Raw genomic sequence first — 26,951 nt, 5'->3', positions numbered from 1 at the left:
AAACTATCCTACAATATTGATTTCCAGTGAGGGCGGTGGGGTCCTAAAAGTGTATAAGGCAAACTTAGTGGTTCTCTTATGTCAGATCTGAGAATGAATTGGAGATGGAGGAACTACTACTGCCCATGATATACTGGCTGTACACTGCAAACATTTGTAATAGTGCTGACATATCTGTATGATTATTAATAATGACATCCCTCTGTCCATACATAAAGACAAATACATAAGATTATTACTTGATGAATATTTCTCTTCATCCGTCCATTCGTTTTCCTCGTTTATGTCCGGGGGTTTGGAGAACGTTGTGTAGTCATCTGCACAGATAAACAGAGGCTGCATGGATTTCAACGGCTTTGATTTGCTGGAGGACACCATTTAGTAAGGAGTCCGGTGTGAGCATTTCTCACGATCATGAGACCTGTACTTTACTCTCTATTCAAGCACTGCTTTATGCAGTCTAGTCCTCTGTACTTTCTGCTTAGTATACTCCCCATGCCTAAATACACCACAAAACACCCCTGGGCTCACATCCTGACACAATGCTATAATGTCTTTACTAATATAAAGCACGCAACAATGTCATAAAACAGATGAGAGTGTAAACCACACTGGAACAGGTGTAGTCAATTATAGGTGATTATTTGAAGACCACAGATGAAAGGACTTTAGTGCCTTTAAAGGTTGCAGTGCCTTCCTGTATACTATAAAACATACCTTTAAATGATTTATTATTTTTACTTGTTATTGTGATTTATTTATCTCCTCCACAAATGTTACACTACATCAAGGTTTAAAAGATCGGTCATTTCTAACCATTTTGAGAAGAGTTTGTGTTTCTGATTCTTCTCTTTAGTCAGCTGAGCTACTCTCTATTATCCAGCATTAAGTATTAAAGCTTCTCTACCACCTAGTAAAGGATTTTATAACATGCCCCTCCATCTAGCTGGAGACTAGACATCCTGTGGCACCTCCATTCCTCTATTCTATAATGTTATAATACAGTGTTTTTTCCTACTTTACCGCTTCTTTTTTAGTTAACGCGTAAAGCGTGGGTTTGATTTTCTTACCACTACAATAAAAAGTCACATTTACAGAATGCACGTAGTGTGGTCATTTTTTTTAGCTGTTTTTTTCCAACTCTTCGTTTCACAATATAATGTCTATTTTGCAAAGAACATAGAAAGCGCAAAACAACTTTTATAATAAACATGGACATTTTTACATATTAAAGAAATACTTTTTAAGTGATGAACATATAGATGTTCATCACTTCAGGGACCCTCTCACCTTTTACTCTTAATCTCAGTAATAAGTTAAAAAATACATTTAATCAAAGTAAGAGACACTTATCTGTAATAAACTACCAGCAGGCATTTTAAACAAGTGTTACGATCTATAAGAAAAAAATCTGACAATAAAGCAGGAAAGAGCTGGGGGCCACAGGTGAAGGCTCGGTGGGCCACCTGTTGCCCATCACTGCTATACATAGTCAGACATTCCATCATAAACATTGTTAAGAACATTTTCAAACTAATGATAGAATAACGCCTGTTCTCATATGGTACTTACAGTCCTCATAATTAAATCCTGGTCTAGGATCCGGATATTCAGGAGGCGGTGGAGGGGTTACAACGATTGGCTTCTCTAAAGAGACAAAAGCAAAGAGGTAATTGGAAATTGTTCACTATGTTTTCTATGAAATCTATCTTACTTATTTTCTTCAGATGATAATAAGATATGCAGACATTGTTCTTCACTTTATGGTGCTTTATTCTTGATTGGCCGGTGTATGTGATCACTGTCCAACTGCTGTCAGATCCGGACATTTGGCCCTATCGTTGTATATGGGAGTGTTCCATATTTTCTACCGGAAGCCAGTGGAAAACTTAAGGATAATATTTTTTAAAGCACCTAATCATCAATTGGGGATTATGATTAATCAACTGTATGGTCTTCCCCTTTAAGAATGTTGTTTTAGAGAGTGAAAGGAAGGAGCATAACCATAGGGAGTTATGTGGCGTGCCAAGCCACTAAAATCCTACATGTTCAAATTATAATTGGTGTCAAGATAAAATAACCGTTCCCTTTACTTCCTGTACAAATGTGACATTTCTATTTGTGAATGTAAGCCAAGACTGGCTTGTTTTAAAATAAAGATATCAACTGAAAGCCTAAAAATACCCAAAATAACTTTTAATGAACTCACTTTGGATAGGGAACAAGTATGCTCTGTTATCGTGTATCACCATGTACAGTATGTAAACCACAGTAGACAGGATATTAAATCTGCAACAAACTCCCCCACATCTTCCCCTGTCAATCAATGAGTCTTACACTCACATGATCATCTCAGTGATCTTTACCCACTGGGAGCTGCTAATTATCCTGTCGATGTCTACCAATAAGAACCCAGAATGGCTCTAATATATAAGACTGGTTTTAGAGTTTTATATTGTAAAAAAAAAAAATGGTTAAAATAATTATCTATCTCTAGTCAATTTCACAAATGCACATAATCCTTTTTGTCACTTTTTCCATTTTTTTTAAACGCGGACGCAAATATTTTTTCTAAATCATGTATTGTCGGCAGAAAGATTTGACATTGACATTTATCTGTTTTTAACACCTTCATTAAAAGCATCTTTCTTCTAAAGTTTTATTTATTTCTTTAAAAAGAACACAATTATTCTGCTGAATATTTAGCCACACTTACTTTTTAAGATAAATTATAAGTACTAGTGCTCAAAGCAATATTCGTAAAACATTTCAGAATTCCACTTTGAACAAAAACATTAGTTTTTTTTCCTGTGGTTTTTACTTTTACAATCGTAATGTTCATGAATTTGACCACAAAATTTCTGGTAACACACTCAATTTGGAACAAACCAGCTCCCGTCATAATTTATGGGACGTAATCCCTTCTTTATGACCTGGCAGGGAGGGGGGGATTAATTTGGTAATAGAACATGGAGCATACATTTCATAAGTGAAAACCAGAATCAGAGATATAGAGGGAACCTCCCACTCATGACTGAGATATATTCTCATCACTCAAGCTGACGCAAGTGAAGAGCATGAGATATTTAGTCTGTTCTCCTGTGTTTTTTAAACATTCCACAAAGTCCTTCAAGATGATGTCTGAGTCTCACAACATAGGAATAACAATCCAACATCAATCTATGTTTTTCTTGGCAAGCCTCAGTCCCTGAAAAGTTCTGCTAAATACAAAGTCACTGTGTCCATCAAAGCTGGTACAGTGTTAAAAAGATAACTTATTTTAAATATTAATTTTATAGGATTCTTTGTGCTAATTAAAATGAGAGTTCCCCACTTACAGAAACATTATCAGTTCATCTATAGTTTCATTTAAATGCATTGTCTTTTCACTTTATTATATAAAAAAATCATTAATAAACTGGCAATCAGAGTATATTTTATTTAATCCGTGTGGTATGTAAGGACTTAATGAACTTCTCTTTGGTGTGAATGCTCAATATGATTCTCAGCGTGCCTGCTTAAAGGAGGAGATAATAGAAAGGTTCTCACTGGGTGCTGGTTTGTCATATATGACGGGACGTTCTGGTGTACGTTCAGGAGCACTGGGAGGCTTCTTATCACGCTTGCTGTAGCTGTCTGCATAGGAATAAGAAAACAAATGAAGGATTATATTATGAAGAATACAATGACAACGGATGGAAAAAAAGAGGGGTAGAAAATACAAAATCAACAAAGAAAAATGAAAGGGTGACTCAACAGACGCAAAACTAGATAATTACATACTTGGCAGCATTTCTAAGTAAGTTTTACTGTTGTGTAGATTTGTGTGTGTTATGTGTGGGCTTAGGCAGTAACAAAACCAAACATGATCTGAACACTGTTACACTCTATACAGACATAGGACACTAGACCTCCAACATGACCTGACCACTGTACATGATCATAATACAATTCTATTACACACTATACAGACATAGGACACTACACCTCCAACATGATCTGACCACTGTACATGATCATAATACAATTCTAATACACACTATACAGACATAGGACACTACACCTCCCAACATGATCTGACTACTGTACATGATCATCATACAATTCTATTACACACTATATAGACATAGGACACTACACCTCCAACATGATCTGACCACTGTACATGATCATCATACAATTCTATTACACACTATATAGACATAGGACACTACACCTCCAACATGACCTGATCACTGGATATGATCATAATACAATTCTATTACATACTATACAGACATAGGACACTACACCTCCCAACATGACCTGACCTGAAAAAATATCCTATTACAACTCTTCCAAACTTAGCGCTTTTCCTGGATTATGAACAGTTAGTGACTACATAATTAGCATAATCCACAATTTGTTTTGTTTTTCCCACCAGTTTTTAAAAAAAATTCCAATGTATTGTACAAGTTATCCGCACAGTCAGTGGTCAAAGTGAATGGATAAGTCTGCAATACGAGTTATTCTCTAATAGTTGGCCACGATGGAAGGAAAGAGTTCAAGAAAGACCAAATTAAAAATAGGGAAGAGCGAGAGAGAACAATGTAGAATAAATGAACCGTTCTCATACAGTCATCATAATCCTCTCTCTCCAGATGCTCATTGTAATCTTCAGTTGGGGGCTCCTCGTCCACACCTGGTGGGAAGAGTAGAGTCAGTAAGTCCATGTGGTGAGTAAGATAGATAGAGGAGAAATCATTTGTAGGGTTAGATGTGTTTTAAGAAAAAAACAACCTATTATGTTGGTTCAATATATCAGAGACCGACATTCCTTCACATTTATGAAATAACATTAAGGTGAAACGCAAAGCAGACCATAGACCTTATTTACAATGTTCACTAGGGGCCCTATTTAGAATCCCAAACACATGTGTAAGAATTATGATGCAAAAATTAATTACTAACGTTATTGAGCTGCACACATCTAAAAATATGTCCAACTGAAAACATAGCAGTATTTTCTATATCAGTTGTACATATGCATATACTTATGTCTAATGATGCCGTAGAGTTAGCAGTAAATCCAAATATTCTCCTTAATATATATATATATATATATATATATATATATATATATATTTATATTAAGTAAAACATGATGTAAAAGGACATTGTGATGGTCTTTATTACATGTGGCACGGTGGCTTAGTGGTTAGCACTCCTGCCTCACAGCGCTGGGGTCATGAGTTCGATTCCCAACCATGGCTTTATCTGTGTAGAGTTTGTATGTTCTCCCCGTGTTTGCATGGGTTTCCTCCCACATTCCAAAGACATACTAGTAGGTTAATTGGCTGCTATCTCTGTGTGTGTATGTTAGGGAATTTAGATTGCAAGCTCCTATGGGGCAGGGACTGATTTGAGTGAGTTCTCTTTACAGAGCTGCGGCATTAGTAGCGCTTTATAAATAGATGATGATATAGCAATTTTGTATGTTTGAAGATTCTTTTACATTGGGCAAAGCACAGCTAGAAGTGTAGAAGTGTACTTCTCCATTAATATGTAACGGGAGGGAGCAAAATGCACCCCATTACAAACAAAAAGGACGAGACCCAAAGACGACTAGCTTTGAGTTTGTTGAGAGTAGAAATGGCCGTGCCTTCCTCTGCATAGCAACATGCACTCTCCAGCCCTCTACACTTTCAAGAATCTTTCTTCATGATATTAAATCTTGTTTTAGCACTACTCTACCTAAGTTATGTGCACCATTATACTTTACAACAAATGCCCTTACTCCCCCAAACTCTTCCGATCGGCCACCACAAACTTCTGTAGCTCTGCAAATGCTGTCCCCTTGCTCCAAAAACCCACGTGGTTTGTCCGGAATCCAGACACCACTGAAGAGGATTTAGCACTACGCTGCATTACAGATGTTTTGCACTTTATAAATGAGGCCCAGTGAGGGCAACACACCTATGAGGACAGTTTGCATAATCAGCTTGCTACGCACAGCAATAGTGTAAGTTCGTATCTGATTACTATGTTCTTTGTCAACCACCAAATTGCAGAGTGGCGGCAGAACAACAAAACAAAGGACTGTACAAAAAGTAGAGGCATGTTAATGGCTTATTCATATATCAGTCTGACCACACTTACTTACCTTTTATATATCCCCTCCAGGAGATCCCAGTGTTGGGGCGTGATGCTGCTACTACTGATATGCATCAACCCATACTTTATCACCTTCCTCACACATATACCTTCTTTTACAATTAAGTTTTAAGAACAACTCTCATATCATAGCCTTAATTGAATGTCCTCACATACATGCAACTAATATATATTCCTTATATTTATATGGTATATATTAGAGATGTTCACTGACCCCCGTGTTCTGGTTTTGGATCTGGATTAACTTCGTGTTTTGCTTATGGTTTTGGCAAAACCGCCCTTGCGTGTTCTGGTTTTGGATCCGATTTTTTTCTAAAATCCCTATTTTTTTTTTGCTAAAATCACACATTTTTGTTTTTTTTCCCCCTACCTCAATAACACTAATTTCAAGTCAATTGCAGTCAATTTTGACCACCTCACAGGTCACAATATTATTTTCATACACTTTCAAACAAAGACTGCAGCGACCTGGCTGGAAACTAAGCGTCAGAGCAATGACTCAAACACACGGCAGTTCCTAGCACATCTAGGAAACATTGCCACACAGCAGTATCAGTAAAGAAAAGTGGTGCAATTAGCAATGGAGCAATGGAGCTGTTTTGTGCTTTACCTATATAAAACCATACAATGTGACTGCAGATTTAGAAGACCAAGCCTGCCAGGCCTATTATATCTATTTCATCAATGAGAATTAGCAATGGAGCTCTCCTGAATGTCACTGGAGACTTCGAAGAACACTGCTACCCCTCCGATTTCTTTTCTACCTATGATTGGCAAGAACTATGCTACACCTTCTGTGTCCCTCTGTGAAATGGCGCTGGATCGCCGTGGAGGGCGGTACTTATGGAATCCAAAGCTTGCAAGATCTGACGACATAACAATGAAGTTTTTCCTCAGTTTCAATTCCGAGGGCGCGTGAAAGTACCGAGCAGGCTCAGCTCAGTACTCGGATCTGCTAAGCTCGAGTGTGTTTGGTTCTCGGGGAACTGAGCCTGAGCATCTCTAGTATATATAAGCACAGTATCCTTGGGGCTACCCTGGCAGCTCTTTCCTATGGAGTCAAAGAGGTGCTGAGGATGAGGAAGAACTGGCTGTTCATTAGTATGGAGGAGTGGAAGGAAAAGGGCCAGGGATAGGAGGAAGAGGGCCAGGGAGTGGGAGGAAGAGGGCCAAGGAGTGTGAGGAAGAGGGCCAAGGAGTGGGAGGAAGAGGGCCAGGGAGTGGGAGAAAGAGGGCCAAGGAGTGGGAGGAAGAGGGCCAGGGAGTGGGAAGAAGAATGCTAGGGAGAGGGAAGAAGAGGGCCAGGAGGTGGGAGGAAGAGGGTCAGGGAGTGGGAGGTAAAGGTCCAGAGGGTGGGAGGAAGAGGGCCAAGAAGTGGGAGGAAGAAGGACAGGGAGTGAGAGGAAGAGGGCCAATGAGTGGTAGGAAGAGGGTCAGGGAGTGGGAGAAAAAGGGCAAAGGAGTGGGAGGAAGAGGGCCAGGGAGTGAGAGGAAGAGGGCCAGAGAGTGGGAGAAAGAGGGGCAAGGAGTGGGAGGAAGAGGGCCAGAGAGTGAGAGGAAGAGGGCCAGAAAGTGAGAGGAAAAGGGCAAGAGAGTGGAAGAAAGAGGGCCAAGGAATGGGAGGAAGAGAGCCAGAGAGTGAGAGGAAGAAGGCCAAGGAAGTGAGAGGAAGAGGGCCAAGGAGTGGGAGGAAGAGGTCCAGGAAGTGAGAGGAAGAGGGCCAGAGAGTAAGAGGAAGAGGCAAGAGAGTGAGAGGAAGAGGGCAAGAGAGTGGGAGAAAGAGGGCAGAGGAAGAGAGCTAGAGAGTGAGAGGAAGAGGGCCAGAGAGTGAGAGGAAGAGCGCCAAGGAATGGGAGGAAGTGGGCCAGGGAGTGAGAGAAAGAGGGCTAGAGAGTGAAAGGAAGAGGGCCAGAGAGTGAGAGGAAGAGGGCCAGAGAGTGAGAGGAAGAGGGCCAAGGAATGGGAGAAAGAGGGCCAGGGATGGGAGGATCAGGGCTGCCAGCGGAAGGTAGGAAAGGAGAGTTTTGGGGTTGACATAGAACTGGTTTGAAAAGAGAACTTGCAGCAGGGGACAGAGGAATGGAAAAGAATGTTGCTCGGAGATAATTAATCAGGGTAATAAAAAAAACTAATTGCTTCATCACTGCCCCATCCACTTCAGAGATCAGGAGGGAGCTGGGAGGATGCCAAGAACTCATTGAAATTCTAGAGTCTCCCAGGAGAGTAGGCAAGTCTGACCCATGCTTTACACTGCTGCACATGTAACAGCAGATTATATAGTCACATGGGTTGAAGGAGTCTTCCACCTTCAGATTTAATCTATTGCTTTGTAAATGCCCTCAAACAATTGTTACTAAATCCTTTTCTAAATGCATTTATTTTCATTTCTAGCCTCAGTTTCAGTCATATCATTATATTATCAGGCACAATTGTTTTCATTGCCCCTGGGGTTCAACACAGAACTGCTCTGTGGAAATAAATATATATGAGCACAGGAGATATGTGTTGTAACTCAGGGCAAATAACAGCATTATTGTCTGATCATATAGGCTGAAAACACAAAATAAAGCTAGAAAGTGCAATGTATTTAGTGAAAGTCGCAGCACGACATATACAAGACAATATGTTAAAATTAACTGAAGGTGTAATATCCCCTTTAATGCATTGAGTTATAATATAAACACACTCATCATCCCTTTACTTGGACAAGGCACAAGCGAAACAGGGTGTAGCCCAGTATATACAATATTCTCAGTGTAGCAGAGAAAAAAACACTATATTTGTATAAAATTCCCATTGCATCTAGATGTATATACTGTACGTATAGGGAACAGTTTTTGGTATATATAAAGCAGCTTTATGAACGTAGGACAGAGGAGAATATGACACTCACCACGCTTAGGTATCCGTTCCTCTCTATCAGGTTCCTCAGGTTCAGGAAGCGGCTCGACATACCCTTCTGTAATACAAAGTGATAAGACACCTTAGTATGACATCTTCACTTCTTCTCTGCTATTACTGTGCTTGGAATTTAAATAATGTCTGCATTTTATATTATTATTTTTTTAGGTTGTATATGCCCTATGAAAGCTCTCAAAGAGTTTTCCCAAGTCTTTCAGAACACTAATCTAATGCCAAGATACATGCACTTCATACAGACATTCTCCACAATACTGTGTTGTTTTGGTCTCTTGGGTTCACCACATTTCCTGTCTGCTCTCTACCGTTTAATCCTGGCCCCTCTATTTCTTCTTCCAGCTAAACCTCCGCTGCAAGAAACATTGTGTTCTGAGTCTAAATCCCCGCTGTGTGATTGGACAGTCTGACTGACGTCCTGATTTATAGGTAACATATGAGAGGTAGATTATGACAGGGCTGCTACCTGATTTACTCTCTGCCACTATGACTGTTTGTTATTAGGGCCACAAACTGCTCCTGCACTTAACAAACCACATTGTGCTAATGGAAAGGAAAACATTGCTGTAAAGATAACATTGACTCATGCGGCCAGCTATAGATATACTGCACACGGGAGGGGTCTGATATTCCGATGATAGTTATTCCGACAACTAATATAGCGACAAAAGAATTCAGTAGTATGAGCCCGACATGAATCAAATGTAGACTTACTATAAAACAGACACCCAAGATCTCCGACCTGCCTGCTATCAATTCCGAATATACTAAATACATCACATAATATAGCGACATTGGGATCTCCATATTTAAAACGGCAATGCCAGGTCCTGGCACCTAACCCTAACTGTAACCCTAACTGTAACCCTAACCCTAACCCTAACCCTAACCCTAACTGTAACCCTAACCCTAATATGCCAGGTCCTGGCACCTAACCCTAACCCTAACCCTAATATGCCAGGTCCTGGCGCCTAACCCTAACCCTAACTGTAACCCTAACCCTAATATGCCAGGTCCTGGCACCTAACCCTAACCCTAATATGCCAGGTCCTGGCACCTAACCCTAACCCTAACCCTAATATGCCAGGTCCTGGCGCCTAACCCTAACCCTAACTGTAACCCTAACCCTAATATGCCAGGTCCTGGCACCTAACCCTAACCCTAACCCTAATATGCCAGGTCCTGGCGCCTAACCCTAACCCTAACTGTAACCCTAACCCTAACCGTAACCCTAACCCTAATATGCCAGGTCCTGGCGCCTAACCCTAACCCTAACTGTAACCCTAACCCTAACCCTACCCCTTAGATTAGATTGTACAGTTGCCGGGTTGATTCATGTCGGACTCATACTGTTCTGAATTCTTTTGTCGCTATATTAGTTGTCGGAATAACTATCATCGGTATAACGGGTACCACCGCTGAACACTTCCCTATTAAAATGTCCCCGTCACTTCCACACTGTGGAGGCAACCTATCAAGTCACTAGGAACTAGTGATATCACTGAGACATGAGCCACGTTGCATTTCATCATATGGAAATGTCACATAAATACCCTCATTACATCCTCCCATTCCTGGTTACAGGACTTTTTTCGGGCTGCACCCACTCTATGGAATTCTCTCCCTCGCACAATAAGACTCTTCTCTTGTCTACAAACTTTCAAGGTGAAAACCCACCTCTTCAGACAAGCTTATAATATTCCTCAACCACCCTCTTAACCTCACTACATTACCCTATTACCACCCGTTACACAATTTCACACAAGACAACTACCCCATGACCAACATTGTTGTGTGACAGGATCATTTAGCTTATGAGTCACTTTTACTTTGCAGTCTGGCTGGACCGAAATGCAAAATGTAGACTTAACCTCATGTATCAAACTCCCATTGTCCCATAGATTGTAAGCTTGCGAGCAAGGCCTTCTCACCTCTTTGTCTGTTTTACCCAGTTTGTTTATTAGTTTACTGTGTTTGTCCCCAATTGTAAAGCGCTACGGAATATGTTGGCGCTATATAAATAAATGATTATGATGATGATATGTCAGTAATGGCTGGAACAAAATACCAGCCTCACCATCTCTGTTATGTTTATGCTTTAAAAATAACATTGGCACAGAGGCCCATTTTACCGGCCAGGCTAGTGAAATACCAACTGGGTGACATGGGGAAAACAAAGTCTTGTTCTCAAAGTTATAGCACGCTGGTGCGTCATGTTTTTATGGTAAGTATGGTAAGTATGGTAAGTATGCTGGGATATTATTTGCTTTATAAGCGACATCTATGTCAAAATATTTGTTCTGAACAGTTGGTTTCCCTAAAATAATTGTAGTTTTTCCTCGCCATTATCAGAATAGATATACTTTGTGGAGCAGACAACATATATGGTCTATGCAGAGTGGAGTCAGCCACTTGGTGGGTTGAACCACTATTTATAGGAAGGCATGGTCATTCCCTACTGACAGAGAGCACATCATACCTCATCGACATCACCAGTTCCTAGTTAATTTATAAACTTTATTCTAATAAATAATTAATGTACATGGCACAGGTATATTTTAATGTCAGTTTAAAAGGCCAAGGTCTACAGGTTACTCTGAGCAATGTCTATCTTGTCTCCTATAAGAACATTTATATCACTGAAGAACATACCAAAAGTAACAAATCCTTGTGACTAAGGGTCATATTTATCGAAAAGCCAAATTACCGGCAAAAACCCAAAATTTTGGTTTGTATTTTTGTAATCCAACTTATGTTTTTCAATAAAAATCACTACTTTGAAAAAGTCTGTATTAATGGACGAAACGCTTCACAGATTCAATTACTAAGAGCTTCTACTCCAGCAGGGTTCTGTGAGCAAACTGTGTTTTTTTCTACTGCTAAATATATTGCAAATTGGATTACAAAAATACAACCTTTGGTATAAAGATTTATGGTGGTCACCAGACACGCAATGTGATTCCAACACTACAACTTAGATAACGGCAGGACTCCTATCAGTGATAGGACTGAAACATTGAAGATCCCTGGTTTGGGTCACTATTGACCAGTGACATGTTTGGAACCTAAAAACGATTTCATTCTGCTGGTATCATTTGCTGAGAGCTCTATCTGATGAGCGATGCACTTGGATATTTGTTATGTTTTATGAATATGTATGTGCTATGTCTGTGTTTAGACTTGTTAAACAATTAAGCAAATTAATAAATGTATTGTCTTTTTTATTAAGTGTTTATCTCATGACAAATTGTTTTTAAATAAAATCTGCCATCTATAATCCATTCAGTAAAACCAGATATATAGGCTATGTTTGTTGGAGACTATCCCCTGTTTTAATTTAGTCCTTTGTATAATTTTCAAACTCTCCATAGCGCTGTTAATCATTGGTGTTTATATTTAATATGCCCCCAGGCCTCATCACTCTTATGCTGGGTTTCTGGGCTTTATCCCGGGTCACATGACTACCCATAACAACCCACACTTTAAGTCATATCACCTTCCTCACACTTTTAACGAAAATATATATGTTACTTATATTTAGATGGTATATATGAAGCACAGTACCCTGTGGTCTACCCTGGCAGTAGTTTACTGTGGAGCAAAAGAGGTACTGAGGAGGAGGAAGAGCCCGCGCTGTGTAATAATGGCAGAAAGCGGGCAACATATGGGAGAAAGAGGGCCAGTAATGGGGGCTTCCAGTGGAAGGGTAGAAAAGGAGAGCTTTAGGGGTTAACATAAGAAGTTCTGGGTTGAAAGAGAGGGCAGGGGACAGAGCATCAGGGATGGAATAAGAATGTTCGAAGAAAAAAAAATTGTGTGGGGGGGGGGGGCAAGAACGCGGGGGGGGGGGGGGGAGATATATAATTAAGGGAGAAAAAAAACTGAAGAAAAATAAACACCTGGGGAAGAAAAGAAAGTTTGGAGGAGAAAAAGAGAGAGCTTGGAGGAGAAAAAGAGAGATTTTGTAAGATAAAAGAGAGAACTAGGGTGTGAAATTTGATTCTGATTACTGTACTGGGGGAAGAAGAAATATAATTAAATTAGAAAACAAATAAGTACTGAACAGAAAGATTAGAAGAAGGGAGTTAATTGAGCTAGGAGAGAAAAGAGAGAACTAGCAGAGAACAAAAAAATGACTGTGTAGTGTTGGAGAGGAATAACGGGAGAAAGAGGTACTATTTGTCACGATTACTGGTTATAGTCATAAGCTTGTAGCAGCCGCCTTTCCCCAAGAGCTTGATGTGCTCACAGGTACTCGGATGCCCCCAGGTCTTATGCTCTGCATAGTACAAGCTTATGGTTTAAACCGTAGCATGACAAGGGAATGGCAGCAGGAGATAAACGTAGTCAGGAACAAGCCAAGGTCAAAGGGCACCAGCAGGCAGCGAAGTGAGGTCCAGGCAACAGGGTCAGGTCCGGCAGAAAGACAGGATAGAAGTCAGGGTCACCAGCAGAGAATCACAATCCAATTAACAAGCCAAGGGTCATACACTGAAGGGTCAATCCAAAAGTACAGGAACTCAGTACAACAGCAGGTCAGCAGCCAGGGAACTGAATGCTATAACCGGCAGGGAGGCTAAGCCCTCCCTGCCTTAAATACTAATAGTGGCCAATCAGGAGCAAGCTCCATAAACAGACAATGAGTCCCAGCTGTGACAGGTGTAAACCGCGCATCCGCCCGAGTAGCAGCTTGCCAGGTCGCAGCGCTAAATAACATAAATTACATACACACGCACCCGGCTGTGTTGTTACCTGTCTAGACGCGTCAGAGACTGGAGAAGTATCCCGACCGTTGCCCTGGTAATGGCCGGGTAGAGGCAGAAATGACGTCCCGGTCGTCATGACAGCGGCCGGGACGAGGGGCAGAGAGTACAAGCGAGCCGCAGCAGCTCGTAGTAAACACTATAGACACTATTATCTCTTTATGTATTTGTGTATATGCATATTTTCTATGTTTATTGATGTAATATTTTGTGGCTCAACTGTACTTGTTGTGTTAAACAACTCTTTGACTGCAAAAGAGTATCTTCTGCAAACTCACTACAGCACGTTTTTTCACACTGTTCCAAAATCATGCATTTGAAAACCTCTTTATAAAAATACAGTGTTTGTCCCCTGAAACTGTATTGAATTTCCCTTACATGTAAGCCCAGCTCTGGTTAGTAGGAAAATGAGTCAGAAGTTGCTCACTGCAAGCTGCTGAGTGTCCGCATATTACTGCTGATGTCCATCCCACACACTTGGTCAGTGACATCATCATTACAGCTCCCAGTAAGATGAGGCTGAAATTGTAAAACTGATTTAAGGCAAGAATTGAGAAAACACTTGTAAATGGCTGGAGGTGAAGGAGAATCCCAGTGACCTCCAACTTCGATCAATTAATTTTTATTATTAATAGTGTGCAGGTCAGTTGCATATTTTTGGGGGGTTGTTTAAAGCTTTGTTTTTTTTTTGTAAGACTGGGAACTCCGAGTGGAATAAAAATAATAAGGGGATTTCCGCACATTCTGCTGGTGAAATGTGAAACATTTGGCAAGCCAATATTCTGTGGAACAGTTTTAGAAATTTCACTCACCTCTACTATTAGCAAATTGTGTCTAGAATATCAGAAAGTTAGTGTGCTATAAATCATAGAGAGATATAGTAACAACACACTTTTCCAGGCAGGGTACTCCAAACTTGCTACTGTGTCTGTCTATTTTTCATATGTTTGTCCCTATTTATTTCTATGCAAAATTTTATTTTACTCTTTTTTTATAAAATATTAAATGAAGGTAGGGGGTTTAGTCTTTGTCCCTCACAATAGCCATATACTTGTCCCATACAATTTTGATCATTTTAATTGTACCTTTATATTTTACTAGGTCTGCAGGGAATGTCAGGTTAACACAAAACAAAGTATTTTACCTTCATGGTTCATATATGAAATTTTAATTTGTAGCTTTAGCGATCCTTTAAGGTAGAGACTATATCTGCCCTGTTTTGTTAGAACTTTCCTTAATGATATACATTTTCATATGCATCCATGTCTTCCCATTGTTTGTAGACTTACCCTCACCCCATTTATCTTCTCCAGCTTGTGACTTTGTGTCAGTCAATGGTGGCCTTCCGTACCGGTCATCTTCCTCTATGATGTGGGGTCTTCTGTACTTTTCCTCCTCAGGTGTCCTATACCTGTCCTCAACTTCTTTAATCACTGGTGGTTTTCTATACCTGTCATCCTCTTTTGTAATTTCTGGTTTTACGTAACGCTCTTCATCATAATCCTCTGGGATGTGGGGTCTTCTGTATCTCTCCTCTTCTTCTTCCTCTGTAATTACTGGTCTGCGGTATCTTTCCTCCTCTTCTTCTCCCTCTGTGACTTGGGGTTTCCTATAACTATCCTCATCTTCTTCAGGAATATTGGGCCTCCTATATCTTTCTTCCCCCTCTGTAATCTGTGGTGTTCTATAATGGTCTTCATCTTCATGAATTTTGGGTCTCGTGTACCTCTCTTCCTCTTTGGTTTTCTCGTACCTGTCCACTTCTTCTTCTAACTCTGGACGTCGGTCTTGTTTCTTCCCTGCTGGTTTTTTGGTGGCTTTTGGTGGCTTTTCTTTGGGTTTCTTGGTTGCTTTTGGCTTCTTTTCCTTGGGTTTCTTGGTTGGTTTAGGAGGCTTTTCCTTTTTGGGTGCCTTTTCTTTTGGTTTTTTAGTGGGTTTAGGTGCTTTCTCCTTTTTGTCTTTCTTGGGTTTTTCTTTAACATTCCCAGCTGATTCTGCGGGTGGAAAAGGAATATCATCAAAATCTGGAATCATTATGCACAGTGATCATAATTCTCAGAGCCACAGTGCACGGCCCTCTATACACACAAGAATTATTTTCTACGTATTTGTGAGAGGGAAAATTGCACATAAATTCACTGTCAAATATTACCTACCCAGGACCTGATGTGGAGTAAGGAGCAAGGCAAAAAAAAAAAATTTGCACCTTGTTGCATTAGAGGGGGAGGTAAGTTTAAAATGTGGGGACAGGTTAATAGTTTGGATGGGGCATGTCCTAGATCAACTTTAAGTTTCAGTATAAAAATAAAGCTATAATGGGCCTGATTCATCTAAGCACGCATACCGAGCGCAATGAGCCCTTGTTTCAGAACAAACGTAATTCGGGTCTGCTCATGCACGAGTTCAACAAGGACCTGAAGATACGTGCACTGTTGAATTTGGGTGTAGGTCTGCTCCCATAATACACAAGACACTGTAGGATATGTCCTATACCTATGTGAAATATACATTTTTAAAAGAATGCACAGAAAAAAAATACATTTATTAGGATGTTATTAACATCTACTGTACATAAAATAAATGTCTACAGTTGCTATTGATTGCATACAGCTGTTATAACATGCATACACAGCCGTCACCACTAGTAAGCAGCACTTAGTGCTAGATTTACTAAGCTGCGGGTTTGAAAAAGTGGGGATGTTGCCTATAGCAACCAATCAGATTCTAGCTTTCATTTATTTGGTACTTTTTACAAAATGACAGCTAGAATCTGATTGGTCGCTATAGGCAACATCCCCAACAAACCCGCAGCTTAGTAAATCTGGCCCTTAGACTTGTCCTGCAGCTGGAGCAAGAGATATGGTTGAAAAACAAGTACTTTTGAGATGCCAAGAGCTTGGGCACCTACTTACTGTACATTGACTATGGGCAAACGCCCCCTCCCCGCCCATTCTCTCCCTGAAATCGTAGGCTGTAGTAAGTGTCCTTTGCGCTTCAAGATAAATTGAACGTGGCTGCTTTCTGTGGCGTATCAGCCGGCTCTGGTCATGCACAGATTGATTTTACCGATTGCACGCACAAAATCGCCGTTTACATTCCTTGATAAATCAGGCCCCTACGTGAAAAAGCAGCAAGTATATTCCTTGCGCGCACAAAAATACATTAATATGCACCCCTTACAATGTAACATGGTTTGTCCAGGAGCAAACATACTCCTATTTTTTGCTTTGCTCTTAACTAGGTATCAGGCACACAAATTGGGGTTCATTTATTAAAAATGGGATATGGCAGAAGGAGGTCCAACCAAATCCTTTTGAGAAGATGGTCCTCTTCCCTACATGACATCTACATAGGCTTCTCAATTTCCTGTGTAAGACACATCTGTGCCTGTCCCATTCCAGGTTATTTATAATTTTTGAACCTCAAATACTTCTGGCAAATGATTTGCTGCCATGCACGGAGAGAGACCGGGTGGCAGAAAACAGAAGTAAAAGTGAATCTGATATAACAAAACATTTAGAACAAAAAGGCCACTGACAAAGGGACGTCTTTGCCCCATGTGAGCTGCAGCCGCTCAGAACAGGGTGGATGTAGCAATAACTAAGTTTTTTTGTCATAAAACAAAATGGACATGGGTGCAGCATGTTATTGGCTTTCTGTACGGATTCTCCACTTAGCAGAACAAAGCATAGTTATAGCTTCATATATCTTGTACACAATGAGGTATAGCTTAGACCATGCTAAAAAGAAAAACCTGTGTGTCTAAAGATTGAAGTTCTGTGATTCCTCTTGCACATAATTAATGTCAGGCTGTGTCACATCACCCGGAAGACAAGTAAGGGCCCAGGAATGCTTACGTGATCACACAGGGAAACATACACACTCCCAGCCTGCTGGACTATGTGCCATAGGGGGATAGGCTACAGGAAAACTACAGATAAAATATATGTTGCCATATTTAAAGAGATCTTGTAACTTTTATCATGTATGTATGTAACAGCACCAGGAACTTGTCATAACTGAAGGTATGTGATAAAACCTGTGTTCAAATGAAACACATTTTCTTTAGGTTCACATGAAGCAGGGAGTCATAGTATAGTGGTTAGAGATAAGCAGCTAAAGAGTAGAAATGATCTCAAATATCTTTATTTATAGGATGGATTGCATATGTGTGAAAGATAAGAACATGTAGTTTATCTTGCACTTATGTGCATTCCTATTTGGAGCTTTCCCATAACATTATATTCAAATAGGATTCTAAAGAGTGTACACAGTATCATAGGGAGTATACAACAGCACATACAAGGGACTGAATAACACATAGATGCAATACAAAGCTTAATAATTGATAAACTGTAACACAGTAGAATAAGATGATACTGGGCCATATAGGGAATTATGGAACACTTCCCAGGGGCAATGTAGAAACAGTTCTATGTTCATTTTATTAATTTTTTTTGCTAAGTTGTTTATTTACGGGCCAAATGCAGTTTGGCCTTTAAATAAATTAATCTGTTATCCCCAACCGAAGATTATCTGAAACTAGGACCTTGTCCCCCTATCAGCCCCCACTTCCTCCAGCAATATCCCATGCAGCTTTTACCCACACATGGCACTCACCTCCACTCTCGCCTTTAGATGCTTTTTTCTTTTTCCCTACTTGGGTCTCTTCTTGCTCCTCATACCCTCCAGTCCTACTGATTACTACTCCGCCGTCATCTTCCTCCCTCCTTGGTTCCCCCCTTTCATCTTCATCTTCCTCTGGGACCAACTCCTTGAGAAATCCTTCCAGGAACTCTTCAATCTCATCGTCCGTAAGAATGTTCTGTGCCCGGCCTGTGGGGGGCAGCAGGGGCAGGAGCAGAGAGAGTACGACCAAAGATGTTCCACCACTCCACATCATTCACATCAGGGGAAGCCAGAGATAAGGGGAAAGAAATCTAAAAATTGGGACAGAAGGGCTCATTTAAACTATATATAGATTTATATAGCACCAACATATTCAGTAGAACTGTGCAATGAGGGAACAATTTAAATTTCTTTACAACAGGCACACAAACACACAATTAACTTTGCAGTGTGTCTTTGGACCGCATGAAGAAAGCAGAGTATTCAGAGTAAACCATGTGACCATTGTGAGAACAGACTATATAAACTCCACACAAATAGCATCGTAGTTAGCAATGCAAACCACTCCCCCCCACCCCCCCCATTATAGTTGCAATAACATATAGAATGTGATCGCTACAAGGCACATTCCACACAGGGGGAGTAAAGCACTATTATTACATACATATATACATACATATGGATAGATGGATCATCATCATCACCATTTATTTATATAGCGCCACTGATTCGGCAGTGCTGTACAGAGAACTCATTCACATCAGTCCCTGCCCCATTGGAGCTTACACTCTAAATTTCCTAACATACATACACAGACAGACAGACACACAGACTAGGGCCAATTTTGATAGCAGCCAATTAACCTACCAGTATGTTTTTGGAGTGTGGGAGAAACCGGAGCACCCGGAGGAAACCCACGCAAACACGGGGAGAACATACAAGCTCCACACAGATAAGGCCATGGTCAGGAATTGAACTCATGACCCCAGCGCTGTGAGGCAGAAGTGCTAACCACTTAGCCACCATATGATATATACAGATATATATATATATATATATATATATATATATATATATATACATAGAATCTTGTCCCTGCTGTCAGACATTTTAGGGTGTGATATGTTCTTCTCTAGGTTTACTGACAGGAAGTCTGGTTTGCATAGGCAAATGTTTCCCCATGTAGATATGTGTATGTGTTAGTGTTCAAAATAGCTGTTTTATATTAGGCGCCAGTAAGGTTCAGCAGATTTTTAGCTCACTTACCTAATGCCCATTTTAAGATGAACATATCCTATATCCAGGTATAGGATTTATTTACGCAGTCATAGAACCCCACAGGCAATTGTGTGTAGGGAGCATGGCTTCTATATGTGTTGTATTTCAAAAAGTGAACAGAAGCTTGCCTGTTTTCCTCTTCAGATCAAAGTAAGCTTAGTTATTTTACATAGACAGTAAAACAAAATGCCACTATTAAAAATAAATTCCAACGTTACCTAAAAACACTTTGTGTAGTAATAATAATCTTTATTTAGGCAGCTCTCAATAAATAGATTATATTAATTTTACTATGAAATATAAATCAAAATCCACAAGTCTAGTAAGGAATAACTATCACAAAGCCTGATGAATAAACCTAAGCAAAAATGTTAGGACATTACCGTATCCATATCACTGTTTATGTTATATATTACAAAACAGAGTAAAATCTCTCAATACCAAGTGGCACAATATAACAAATAAATAATAATAATAATAATAATAATAATAATAATAATAATAATAATAATAATAATATCTGTATTCTTCCAATTAAGTGTACTCATTCTGAACACACCATTAAAGCCAGGTACTTATTGGTGTGAACTGCCATCTTCAGTTTATGTACTCCAAAATAGCTATACTCTGTACTCTGCTTAATAATGTATATACATATGTTTTATCCACATGCAGTGAATACATACACACAGGCAGTACTTCAGTAGGGTTACCTGCAGGACTGTATGCTCCACCTACCTCTTATGGGGTCACTTGATCCCTCGGGCTGTGTAATAGGGAATGCCCACTGGTCAGTAGTCCCACATGTACCAGTAAAAAGTCGGGAGGTGTCTTCTGGTCCTCTTCACCAGGGTTTTCAGTGTGTCGGGTCACAGTAATGAGATGATGAGGTGGGAGAGGAACACAGAGATCATCCAGGACAACTGAACTTCAATGACCACGAGATATAGTTGAGTTTACTGGTAAGGATATGAAATAAACGTCCAGAGATTGTACTTTTATTGTAATTCCTAGCGTCGTTATTACCCCTCTCCTGCTGACCCTCTCAGTCTGTACCTGACATCTGCAGAAAGGAAATTGAATCCAGCCCCTCTCCACCCTGCTCCCCCTCTAAAATCCTTAACCCTCCCAGCACCACAAATCAATGTTTTTTGAAACAGAGGGAGGGAGAAGGAGACATAGGCTGGAAAATGTGGGTCTTATGTGGTGTAATCACTTTCAGTGTATTTATTTGGCTTCACACTGTGATTAGGATTATTAAATTATATTCTTAGAACGTTGTGTTATAGTACCGTAACATACTATAAAAAAACAAAAATCTTTTTTTACCCACCCCCCACAACAACCCAATCAGAACTGATGGGAAGATGCACTCTTTTATGTCAATACAGCTGTAGTCAACCTGTGGCCCTCCAGCTGTTTATAGAAGATCAACAGTGCCTGCTAGGACTTGTCTGCCTCTGGTCTGGGGTATCAGAGAGGGGGCAGCAGCATCTAATAAGTGGCATGTGACACAGTACAGATGTGCACTGTATTGCAGGGCACTTATAGTATGGGTCAGCTAATCGACATTACTGCCCAGCTTGCCTATATGGTAAATACAGCAATAAGTGCATGATATCATAAGGAAATAATGCAGGGGTTTTCACCTATATTGTATTTCTTGTAAGTTTTCAAAAGTACCTTTAAATTGTATATATTTATTCCAATGTGTATAAATGTTTGCCAAGCGATGCATTTTGTATTTAAGTGCTTCTAACTTTTTAATGTGTTATTCCTTCCTAGTACATCAAACTGTTATGTTGGCAGCTGGAAGTTCCACCTCAATCTGATGTTCCCTCCACTACAGTTCAAGCAATCCAATAGTATCAGAGACCACCATAAGTAAGCATATGGTGTGACAGAGCAGTGCAGAGTCACCACAGTACCAGGTATCACAGCGCAAAGCCTACTCTTATGGTAATTGCTATATTATTGACTGTGGTTTGTTTTATCTTTAGGAGAATAAAATCCCATATGAGTCAATATGATGCTATAAGCGCCTGATGGGATGAAGTATGAAAACTCTTTCATGGAAAGAAAAATGCTCCATACTGAGCCCTACCTCATAACATCTTATAACAAAACACTGCTCAGTAAGTAACTTTTTACAAAGGAAGGGGGAGGGAGAAGTAAAAAATAGACATTATGGACCATGTGTAGATTACATCTGTGTTATTGCATGACTGTGGAGGAGATGGATGCTACATTGTCATTCATTTCTATTTATACATACGCTTGCTTTTAACAACACAGGGGGTCTAAGTTTTAAGCTGGAGCCACAGGCTGACTCTCCACATCTTTGTAGTCCCCCTGGCTGACAGCACACTGTGTGATCTTCCATATGTCTCTGCAGAGTGTGTTTGGCGACTAGCGTGTGTCTGGAAGAAGAGTGGGAGGGACCCATTCCATGGAGAGGGAGGGAAAGGGTCAGGAGATGGGAAATGTGTTGGGGGCATTAATTTGCTGGCACTGGATTTAATGTTAATTAGGTACAGATTTGTAAACAGAGAAAACAAAGGACTCTTGGGAGACCAGAGCAAGTGGGGAGCAATCCAAGAAGAGCCACAATAAGTTATTTTTAACAGCATAGCATGCCATAAACCTGCAGAGCATTACAGATCCGGAACGTTAGATGTATGGGACGAGAAGGCAGCCAAAAGACAGGTGGAACATGACACCTGAGAATACTTTACTGCCTCACACAATAGTAATATATATAATGACGTATAGTAATAAAATAATATCTAGAACATAACTCAGAGTCAGTCTTGCAGCAAAAGAGCATTGTTAAAACTTCCTAAAAGTGGTCTGCAGAAGATTGGACTAATAACCTTCCCAGTAATTCTTTCTTTCAGCTCTGCACAGTATCTTCTCATTAATGCTCTTTTCCAGCTCTGCTGAGTATCTTCTCATTAACACAATCTCCCTGCTCTGCAGAGTTTGTTTCCATTAACACTCTTTTCCAGCTCTGCAGAGTATCTTTCCATTAACACCCTCTCCCTGCTCTGCAGAGTATCTTTTCATTAACACTACCTGCTCATCAGAGTATCTTCCCATTAACACTCTCTTCCTGCTCTGCAGAGTATCTTCCCATTAACACTCTCTTCCTGCTCTGCAGAGTATCTTTCCATTAACACTCTCTACCTGCTCTGCAGAGTATCTTCCCATTGACATTCTCTCCCTGCTCTGCAGAGTATCTTCCCATTGACATTCTCTCCCTGCTCTGCAGAGTGTCTTTCCATTAACACTCTCTCCCTGCTCTGCAGAGTATGTTCCCATTAACACTCTCTTCTATCTCTGCAGAGTATCTTTCCATTAACACTACCTGCTCTGCAGAGTATCTTCCCATTGACATTCTCTCCCTGCTCTGCAGAGTATCTTCCCATTAACACTCTCTACCTGCTCTGCAGAGTATCTTCCCATTGACATTCTCTCCCTGCTCTGCAGAGTATCTTACCATTAACACTCTCTTCCAGCTCTGCAGAGTATGTTCCCATTAACACTCTCTTACAGCTCTGCATAGTATCTTTCTACTCTCTCCCTGCTCTGCAAAGTATCTTCCCATTAACACTTTCTTCCAGCTCTGCAGAGTATCTTCCCATTAAAACTCTCTTCCAGCTCTGCAGAGTATCTTCCCATTAACACTCTCTCCCTGCTCTGCAGAGTATCTTTCCATTAATACTACCTGCTCTGCAGAGTATCTTCTCATTAACACTCTCTTCCAGCTCTGCAGAGTATGCTCCCATTAACACTCTCTTCCAGCTCTGCAGAGTATCTTTCCATTGACACTCTCTCCCTGCTCTGCAGAGTATCTTCCCATTAACACTACCTGCTCTGCAGAGTATCTTCCCACTGACATTCTCTCCCTGCTCTGCAGAGTGCTTTTTCATTAACACTCTCTTCCAGCTCTGCAGAGTATGTTCCATTAACACTTTCACCCTGCTCTGCAGATTATCTTCCCATTGACACTCTCTCACTGCTCTGCAGAGTATCTTTCCATTAACACTCTCTTCCAGCTCTGCAGAGTATGTTTCCATTAACACTCTCTTCCAGCTCTGCAGAGTATGTTCCCATTAACACTCTCTCCCTGCTCTGCAGAGTATCTTTCCATTAACACTACCTGCTCTGCAGAGTATCTTCCCATTGACATTGTCTCCCTGCTCTGCAGAGTGCCTTTTCATTAACACTCTCTTCCAGCTTTGCAGAGTATGTTCCATTAACACTTTCAACCTGCTCTGCAGATTATCTTCCCATTGACACTCTCTCCCTGCTCTGCAGACTATCTTCCCATTAACACTCTCTTCCAGCTCTGCAGAGTATGTTCCCATTAACACTCTCTTCCAGCTCTGCAGAGTATCTTTCCATTAACACTCTCTCCCTGCTCTGCAGAGTATCTTTCCATTAACAATCTCTACCTGCTCTGCAAAGTATCTTCCCATTGACATTCTCTCTCTGCTCTGCAGAGTATCTTCCCATTAACACTCTCCTCCAGCTCTGCAGAGTATGTTCCTATTAACACTCTCTTCCAGCTCTGCAGAGTAGCTTTCCATTAACACTCTCTCCCTGCTTTGCAGAGTATCTTTCCATTAACACTCTCTACCTGCTCTGCAAAGTATCTTCCCATTGACATTCTCTGCCTGCTCTGCAGAGTATCTTTCCATTAACACTCTCTTCCAGCTCTGCAGAGTATTTTCCCATTAACACTCTCTCTCTGCTCTGCAGAGTATCTTTCCATTAACACTACCTGCTCTGCAGAGTATCTTCCCATTAACACTTTCTTCCAGCTCTGCAGAGTATGTTCCCATTAACACTCTCTTACAGCTATCTTTCCATTGACATTCTCTCCCTGCTCTGCAGAGTATCCTTCCATTAACAATCTCTACCTGCTCTGCAGAGTATCTTTCCATTGACATTCTCTCCCTGCTCTGCAGAGTATCTTTCCATTAAAACTCTCTACCCGCTCTGCAGAGTATCTACCCATTAACACTCTCCCCCTGCTCTGCAGAGTATCTTCTCATTAACACTCTCCCCCTGCTCTGCAGAGTATCTTCTCATTAACACTCTCTTCCTGCTCTGCAGAGTATCTTCTCATTAACAGTGTATCTCTGCCCTGCAGAGTATCTTCCCATTACAACTCTCTCCCTGCTCTGCAGTGTGTCCTGTAGGAAACTCTTGCAGCTGGGCAAATATTTGTACACTGCACTCCTAAATGGTCAGAGTCAGAGGGCATTGCAATGTTGGAAGCATCAGGGTTAAACACTGATGGACATCTTGAAGAATTTGTCATACTCATCTGGCCATAGCTGAAACCAATCACCCGCAATGTGGATAACATGAGGAGATTTATCTTGGCTGAGCACAAAATGATAAACACATTGGAAGGAGATGAGACCTCGTGATGGGACAGAGAAGGCCAAAGGCACTAACAAGAGGACTAAACAAGAAAAACAGATCTCCCAGCACTAGCAGCCTGCTTGATTGCACAACCGTTTGTTTTTATATCGCCAGTAAAAACACAAATGATGAAGTAGATTGTAAGCTCATTGAGGCAGGGATTCAAATCTCTCTCTTTTCTAAAAAGTGCTGAAATTTCTCCATTGCTTAAACTTCATCCAGGATTGAGAATGTTTTGATATTTTGCTGGAGATGTATATATGTGACATGTGGATAACTCTGTGCCGCGAGAGGCCAATCATAAATGACCCAGTCAACCATAGGTTGTAGCGGTAACATCTGCTGATAGTAAGGGTGAGCAAAATAATGTGTACTTTTCTGTTATTTATCATATGTTTGAGTTGACTGAAATGGGGCTCCTATCACCCATGACCCTAATTACTATAAAAAGTTGCATTGGTTAAATGTGTGCTCTAAAATCCTTATATACACTATTGAATTGAGGTGTTTCAATCAGACCCATTGCCAGAGGTGTATAAATTAAGCACCTAGCCATGCAGTTTCCATTTGCAAACATTTGTGATACAAAATGGGTCTTTATGAAGAGCTTAGTGACTTTAAGCATGGTACTTTGATAGGATGCCACCTTTGCAATAAGACGGTTCGTGAAATTTCATCCCTGATGAATATTAGACAGTCAACTGTAAGTACTATTATAAGAAAGTGGAAGCGTTTAGGAATAACAGCAACTCAGCCACAAAGTGGAAGACGACATAAAATCACTGAGCGGGGTCAACGAATGCTAAAGAGCATGGTGTGTAAAAGTCTCCAACGCTCTCTTGATTTCATAGTGGAAGAGTTTCGAACTTCCACTGACATTAATGTAAGCACGAAAACTGTGCAGCGAGAGCTTAAGGGAAAGGGTTTCCATGGCCAAACCGCTGCATGCAAGCCTCACATCACCAAGACCAATGACAAGCATCGGATTGAGTCTGGTAAAGCAGACCGACACCAGACTGTGGAGTAGTGGAAAAGTGTGCTGTGGAGTGACGAATCACGCTTCTCTGTGTCTCTGCAGTCAGATGGGCGAGTCTGAGTTTTGGCGGATGCTGGGAGAACGTGACCTAACTGACTACATTATGCCAACTGTGAAGTTTGGTGGAGGAGGGATATATGGTATGGGGTTATTGGGCTAGGCCCCTTATCTCCAGTGAAGGGCAATCTTAATGCTTCAGCATACCAAGTCATTTTGGACAATGCTATGCTTCCAACTTTGTGGCAACAGTTTGAGGAAGGCCCTTTTCTATTCCAACATGACTGTGTCCCAGTGCACAAAGCATGGACTACAAAGATATAGTTTTAATGAGTTTGGTGTGGAAGAACTTGACTGGCCCGAACAGAGCCCTGACCTCAACCCTATCGAACACCTTTGGGATGAACTGGAAAGGAGAATGTGAGCCAGGCCTTCTCATCCAACATCAGTGCCTGACCTCATAAATGTACAGAATGAATGGACACAAATTCCCACAGAAACACTTGTGGAAAGCCTTCCAAGCAGAGTAGAAGCTGTTATCGCTGCAAAAGCTGGACCAACTGCTTATTTAAGTATATGTATTTGAATACAGTGTCATTACAGTCCCTGTTGGTGTAATGGTCAAGTGTCTGAATACTTTTGTCCATATAGTGTATATATATATATATATATATATATATATATATATATATATATATATATATATAGGGCCAGATTAAGGGTTCCAGCAGCCCTAGACTAAG

General features: G+C 40.7%; 1 protein-coding gene across 2 annotated transcripts in view; it reads right to left on the bottom strand.

The window, feature by feature from the left end:
• The window catches only part of AEBP1 (AE binding protein 1), a 36,528-nt gene extending 15,704 nt beyond the window's left edge, over positions 1–20,824 (bottom strand). The window contains exons 1-8 of one of the 2 annotated variants that reach the window (XM_075207236.1): positions 20,478–20,824; positions 18,453–18,772; positions 15,122–15,826; positions 9,047–9,112; positions 4,616–4,681; positions 3,550–3,636; positions 1,573–1,647; positions 240–317 (exon numbers count right to left, since the gene is read on the bottom strand). In XM_075207236.1, coding sequence (XP_075063337.1) covers positions 240–317; positions 1,573–1,647; positions 3,550–3,636; positions 4,616–4,681; positions 9,047–9,112; positions 15,122–15,826; positions 18,453–18,735 — 1,360 coding nt within the window. In that variant the 5' untranslated portion in view covers positions 18,736–18,772; positions 20,478–20,824. The remainder of the gene's footprint in view (positions 1–239; positions 318–1,572; positions 1,648–3,549; positions 3,637–4,615; positions 4,682–9,046; positions 9,113–15,121; positions 15,827–18,452; positions 18,773–20,477) is intronic. The other variant, XM_075207237.1, reaches the window with a different exon arrangement.
• Between the last annotated feature and the right edge of the window lie 6,127 nt (positions 20,825–26,951).

Source organism: Mixophyes fleayi, chromosome 4 (genome assembly GCF_038048845.1).
Source record: "Mixophyes fleayi isolate aMixFle1 chromosome 4, aMixFle1.hap1, whole genome shotgun sequence".
Taxonomy (NCBI): Eukaryota; Metazoa; Chordata; class Amphibia; order Anura; family Limnodynastidae; genus Mixophyes; species Mixophyes fleayi.
The sequence above is the reverse complement of the archived record's forward strand: the minus strand, read 5'-3'. Positions and strand labels throughout refer to the sequence as shown.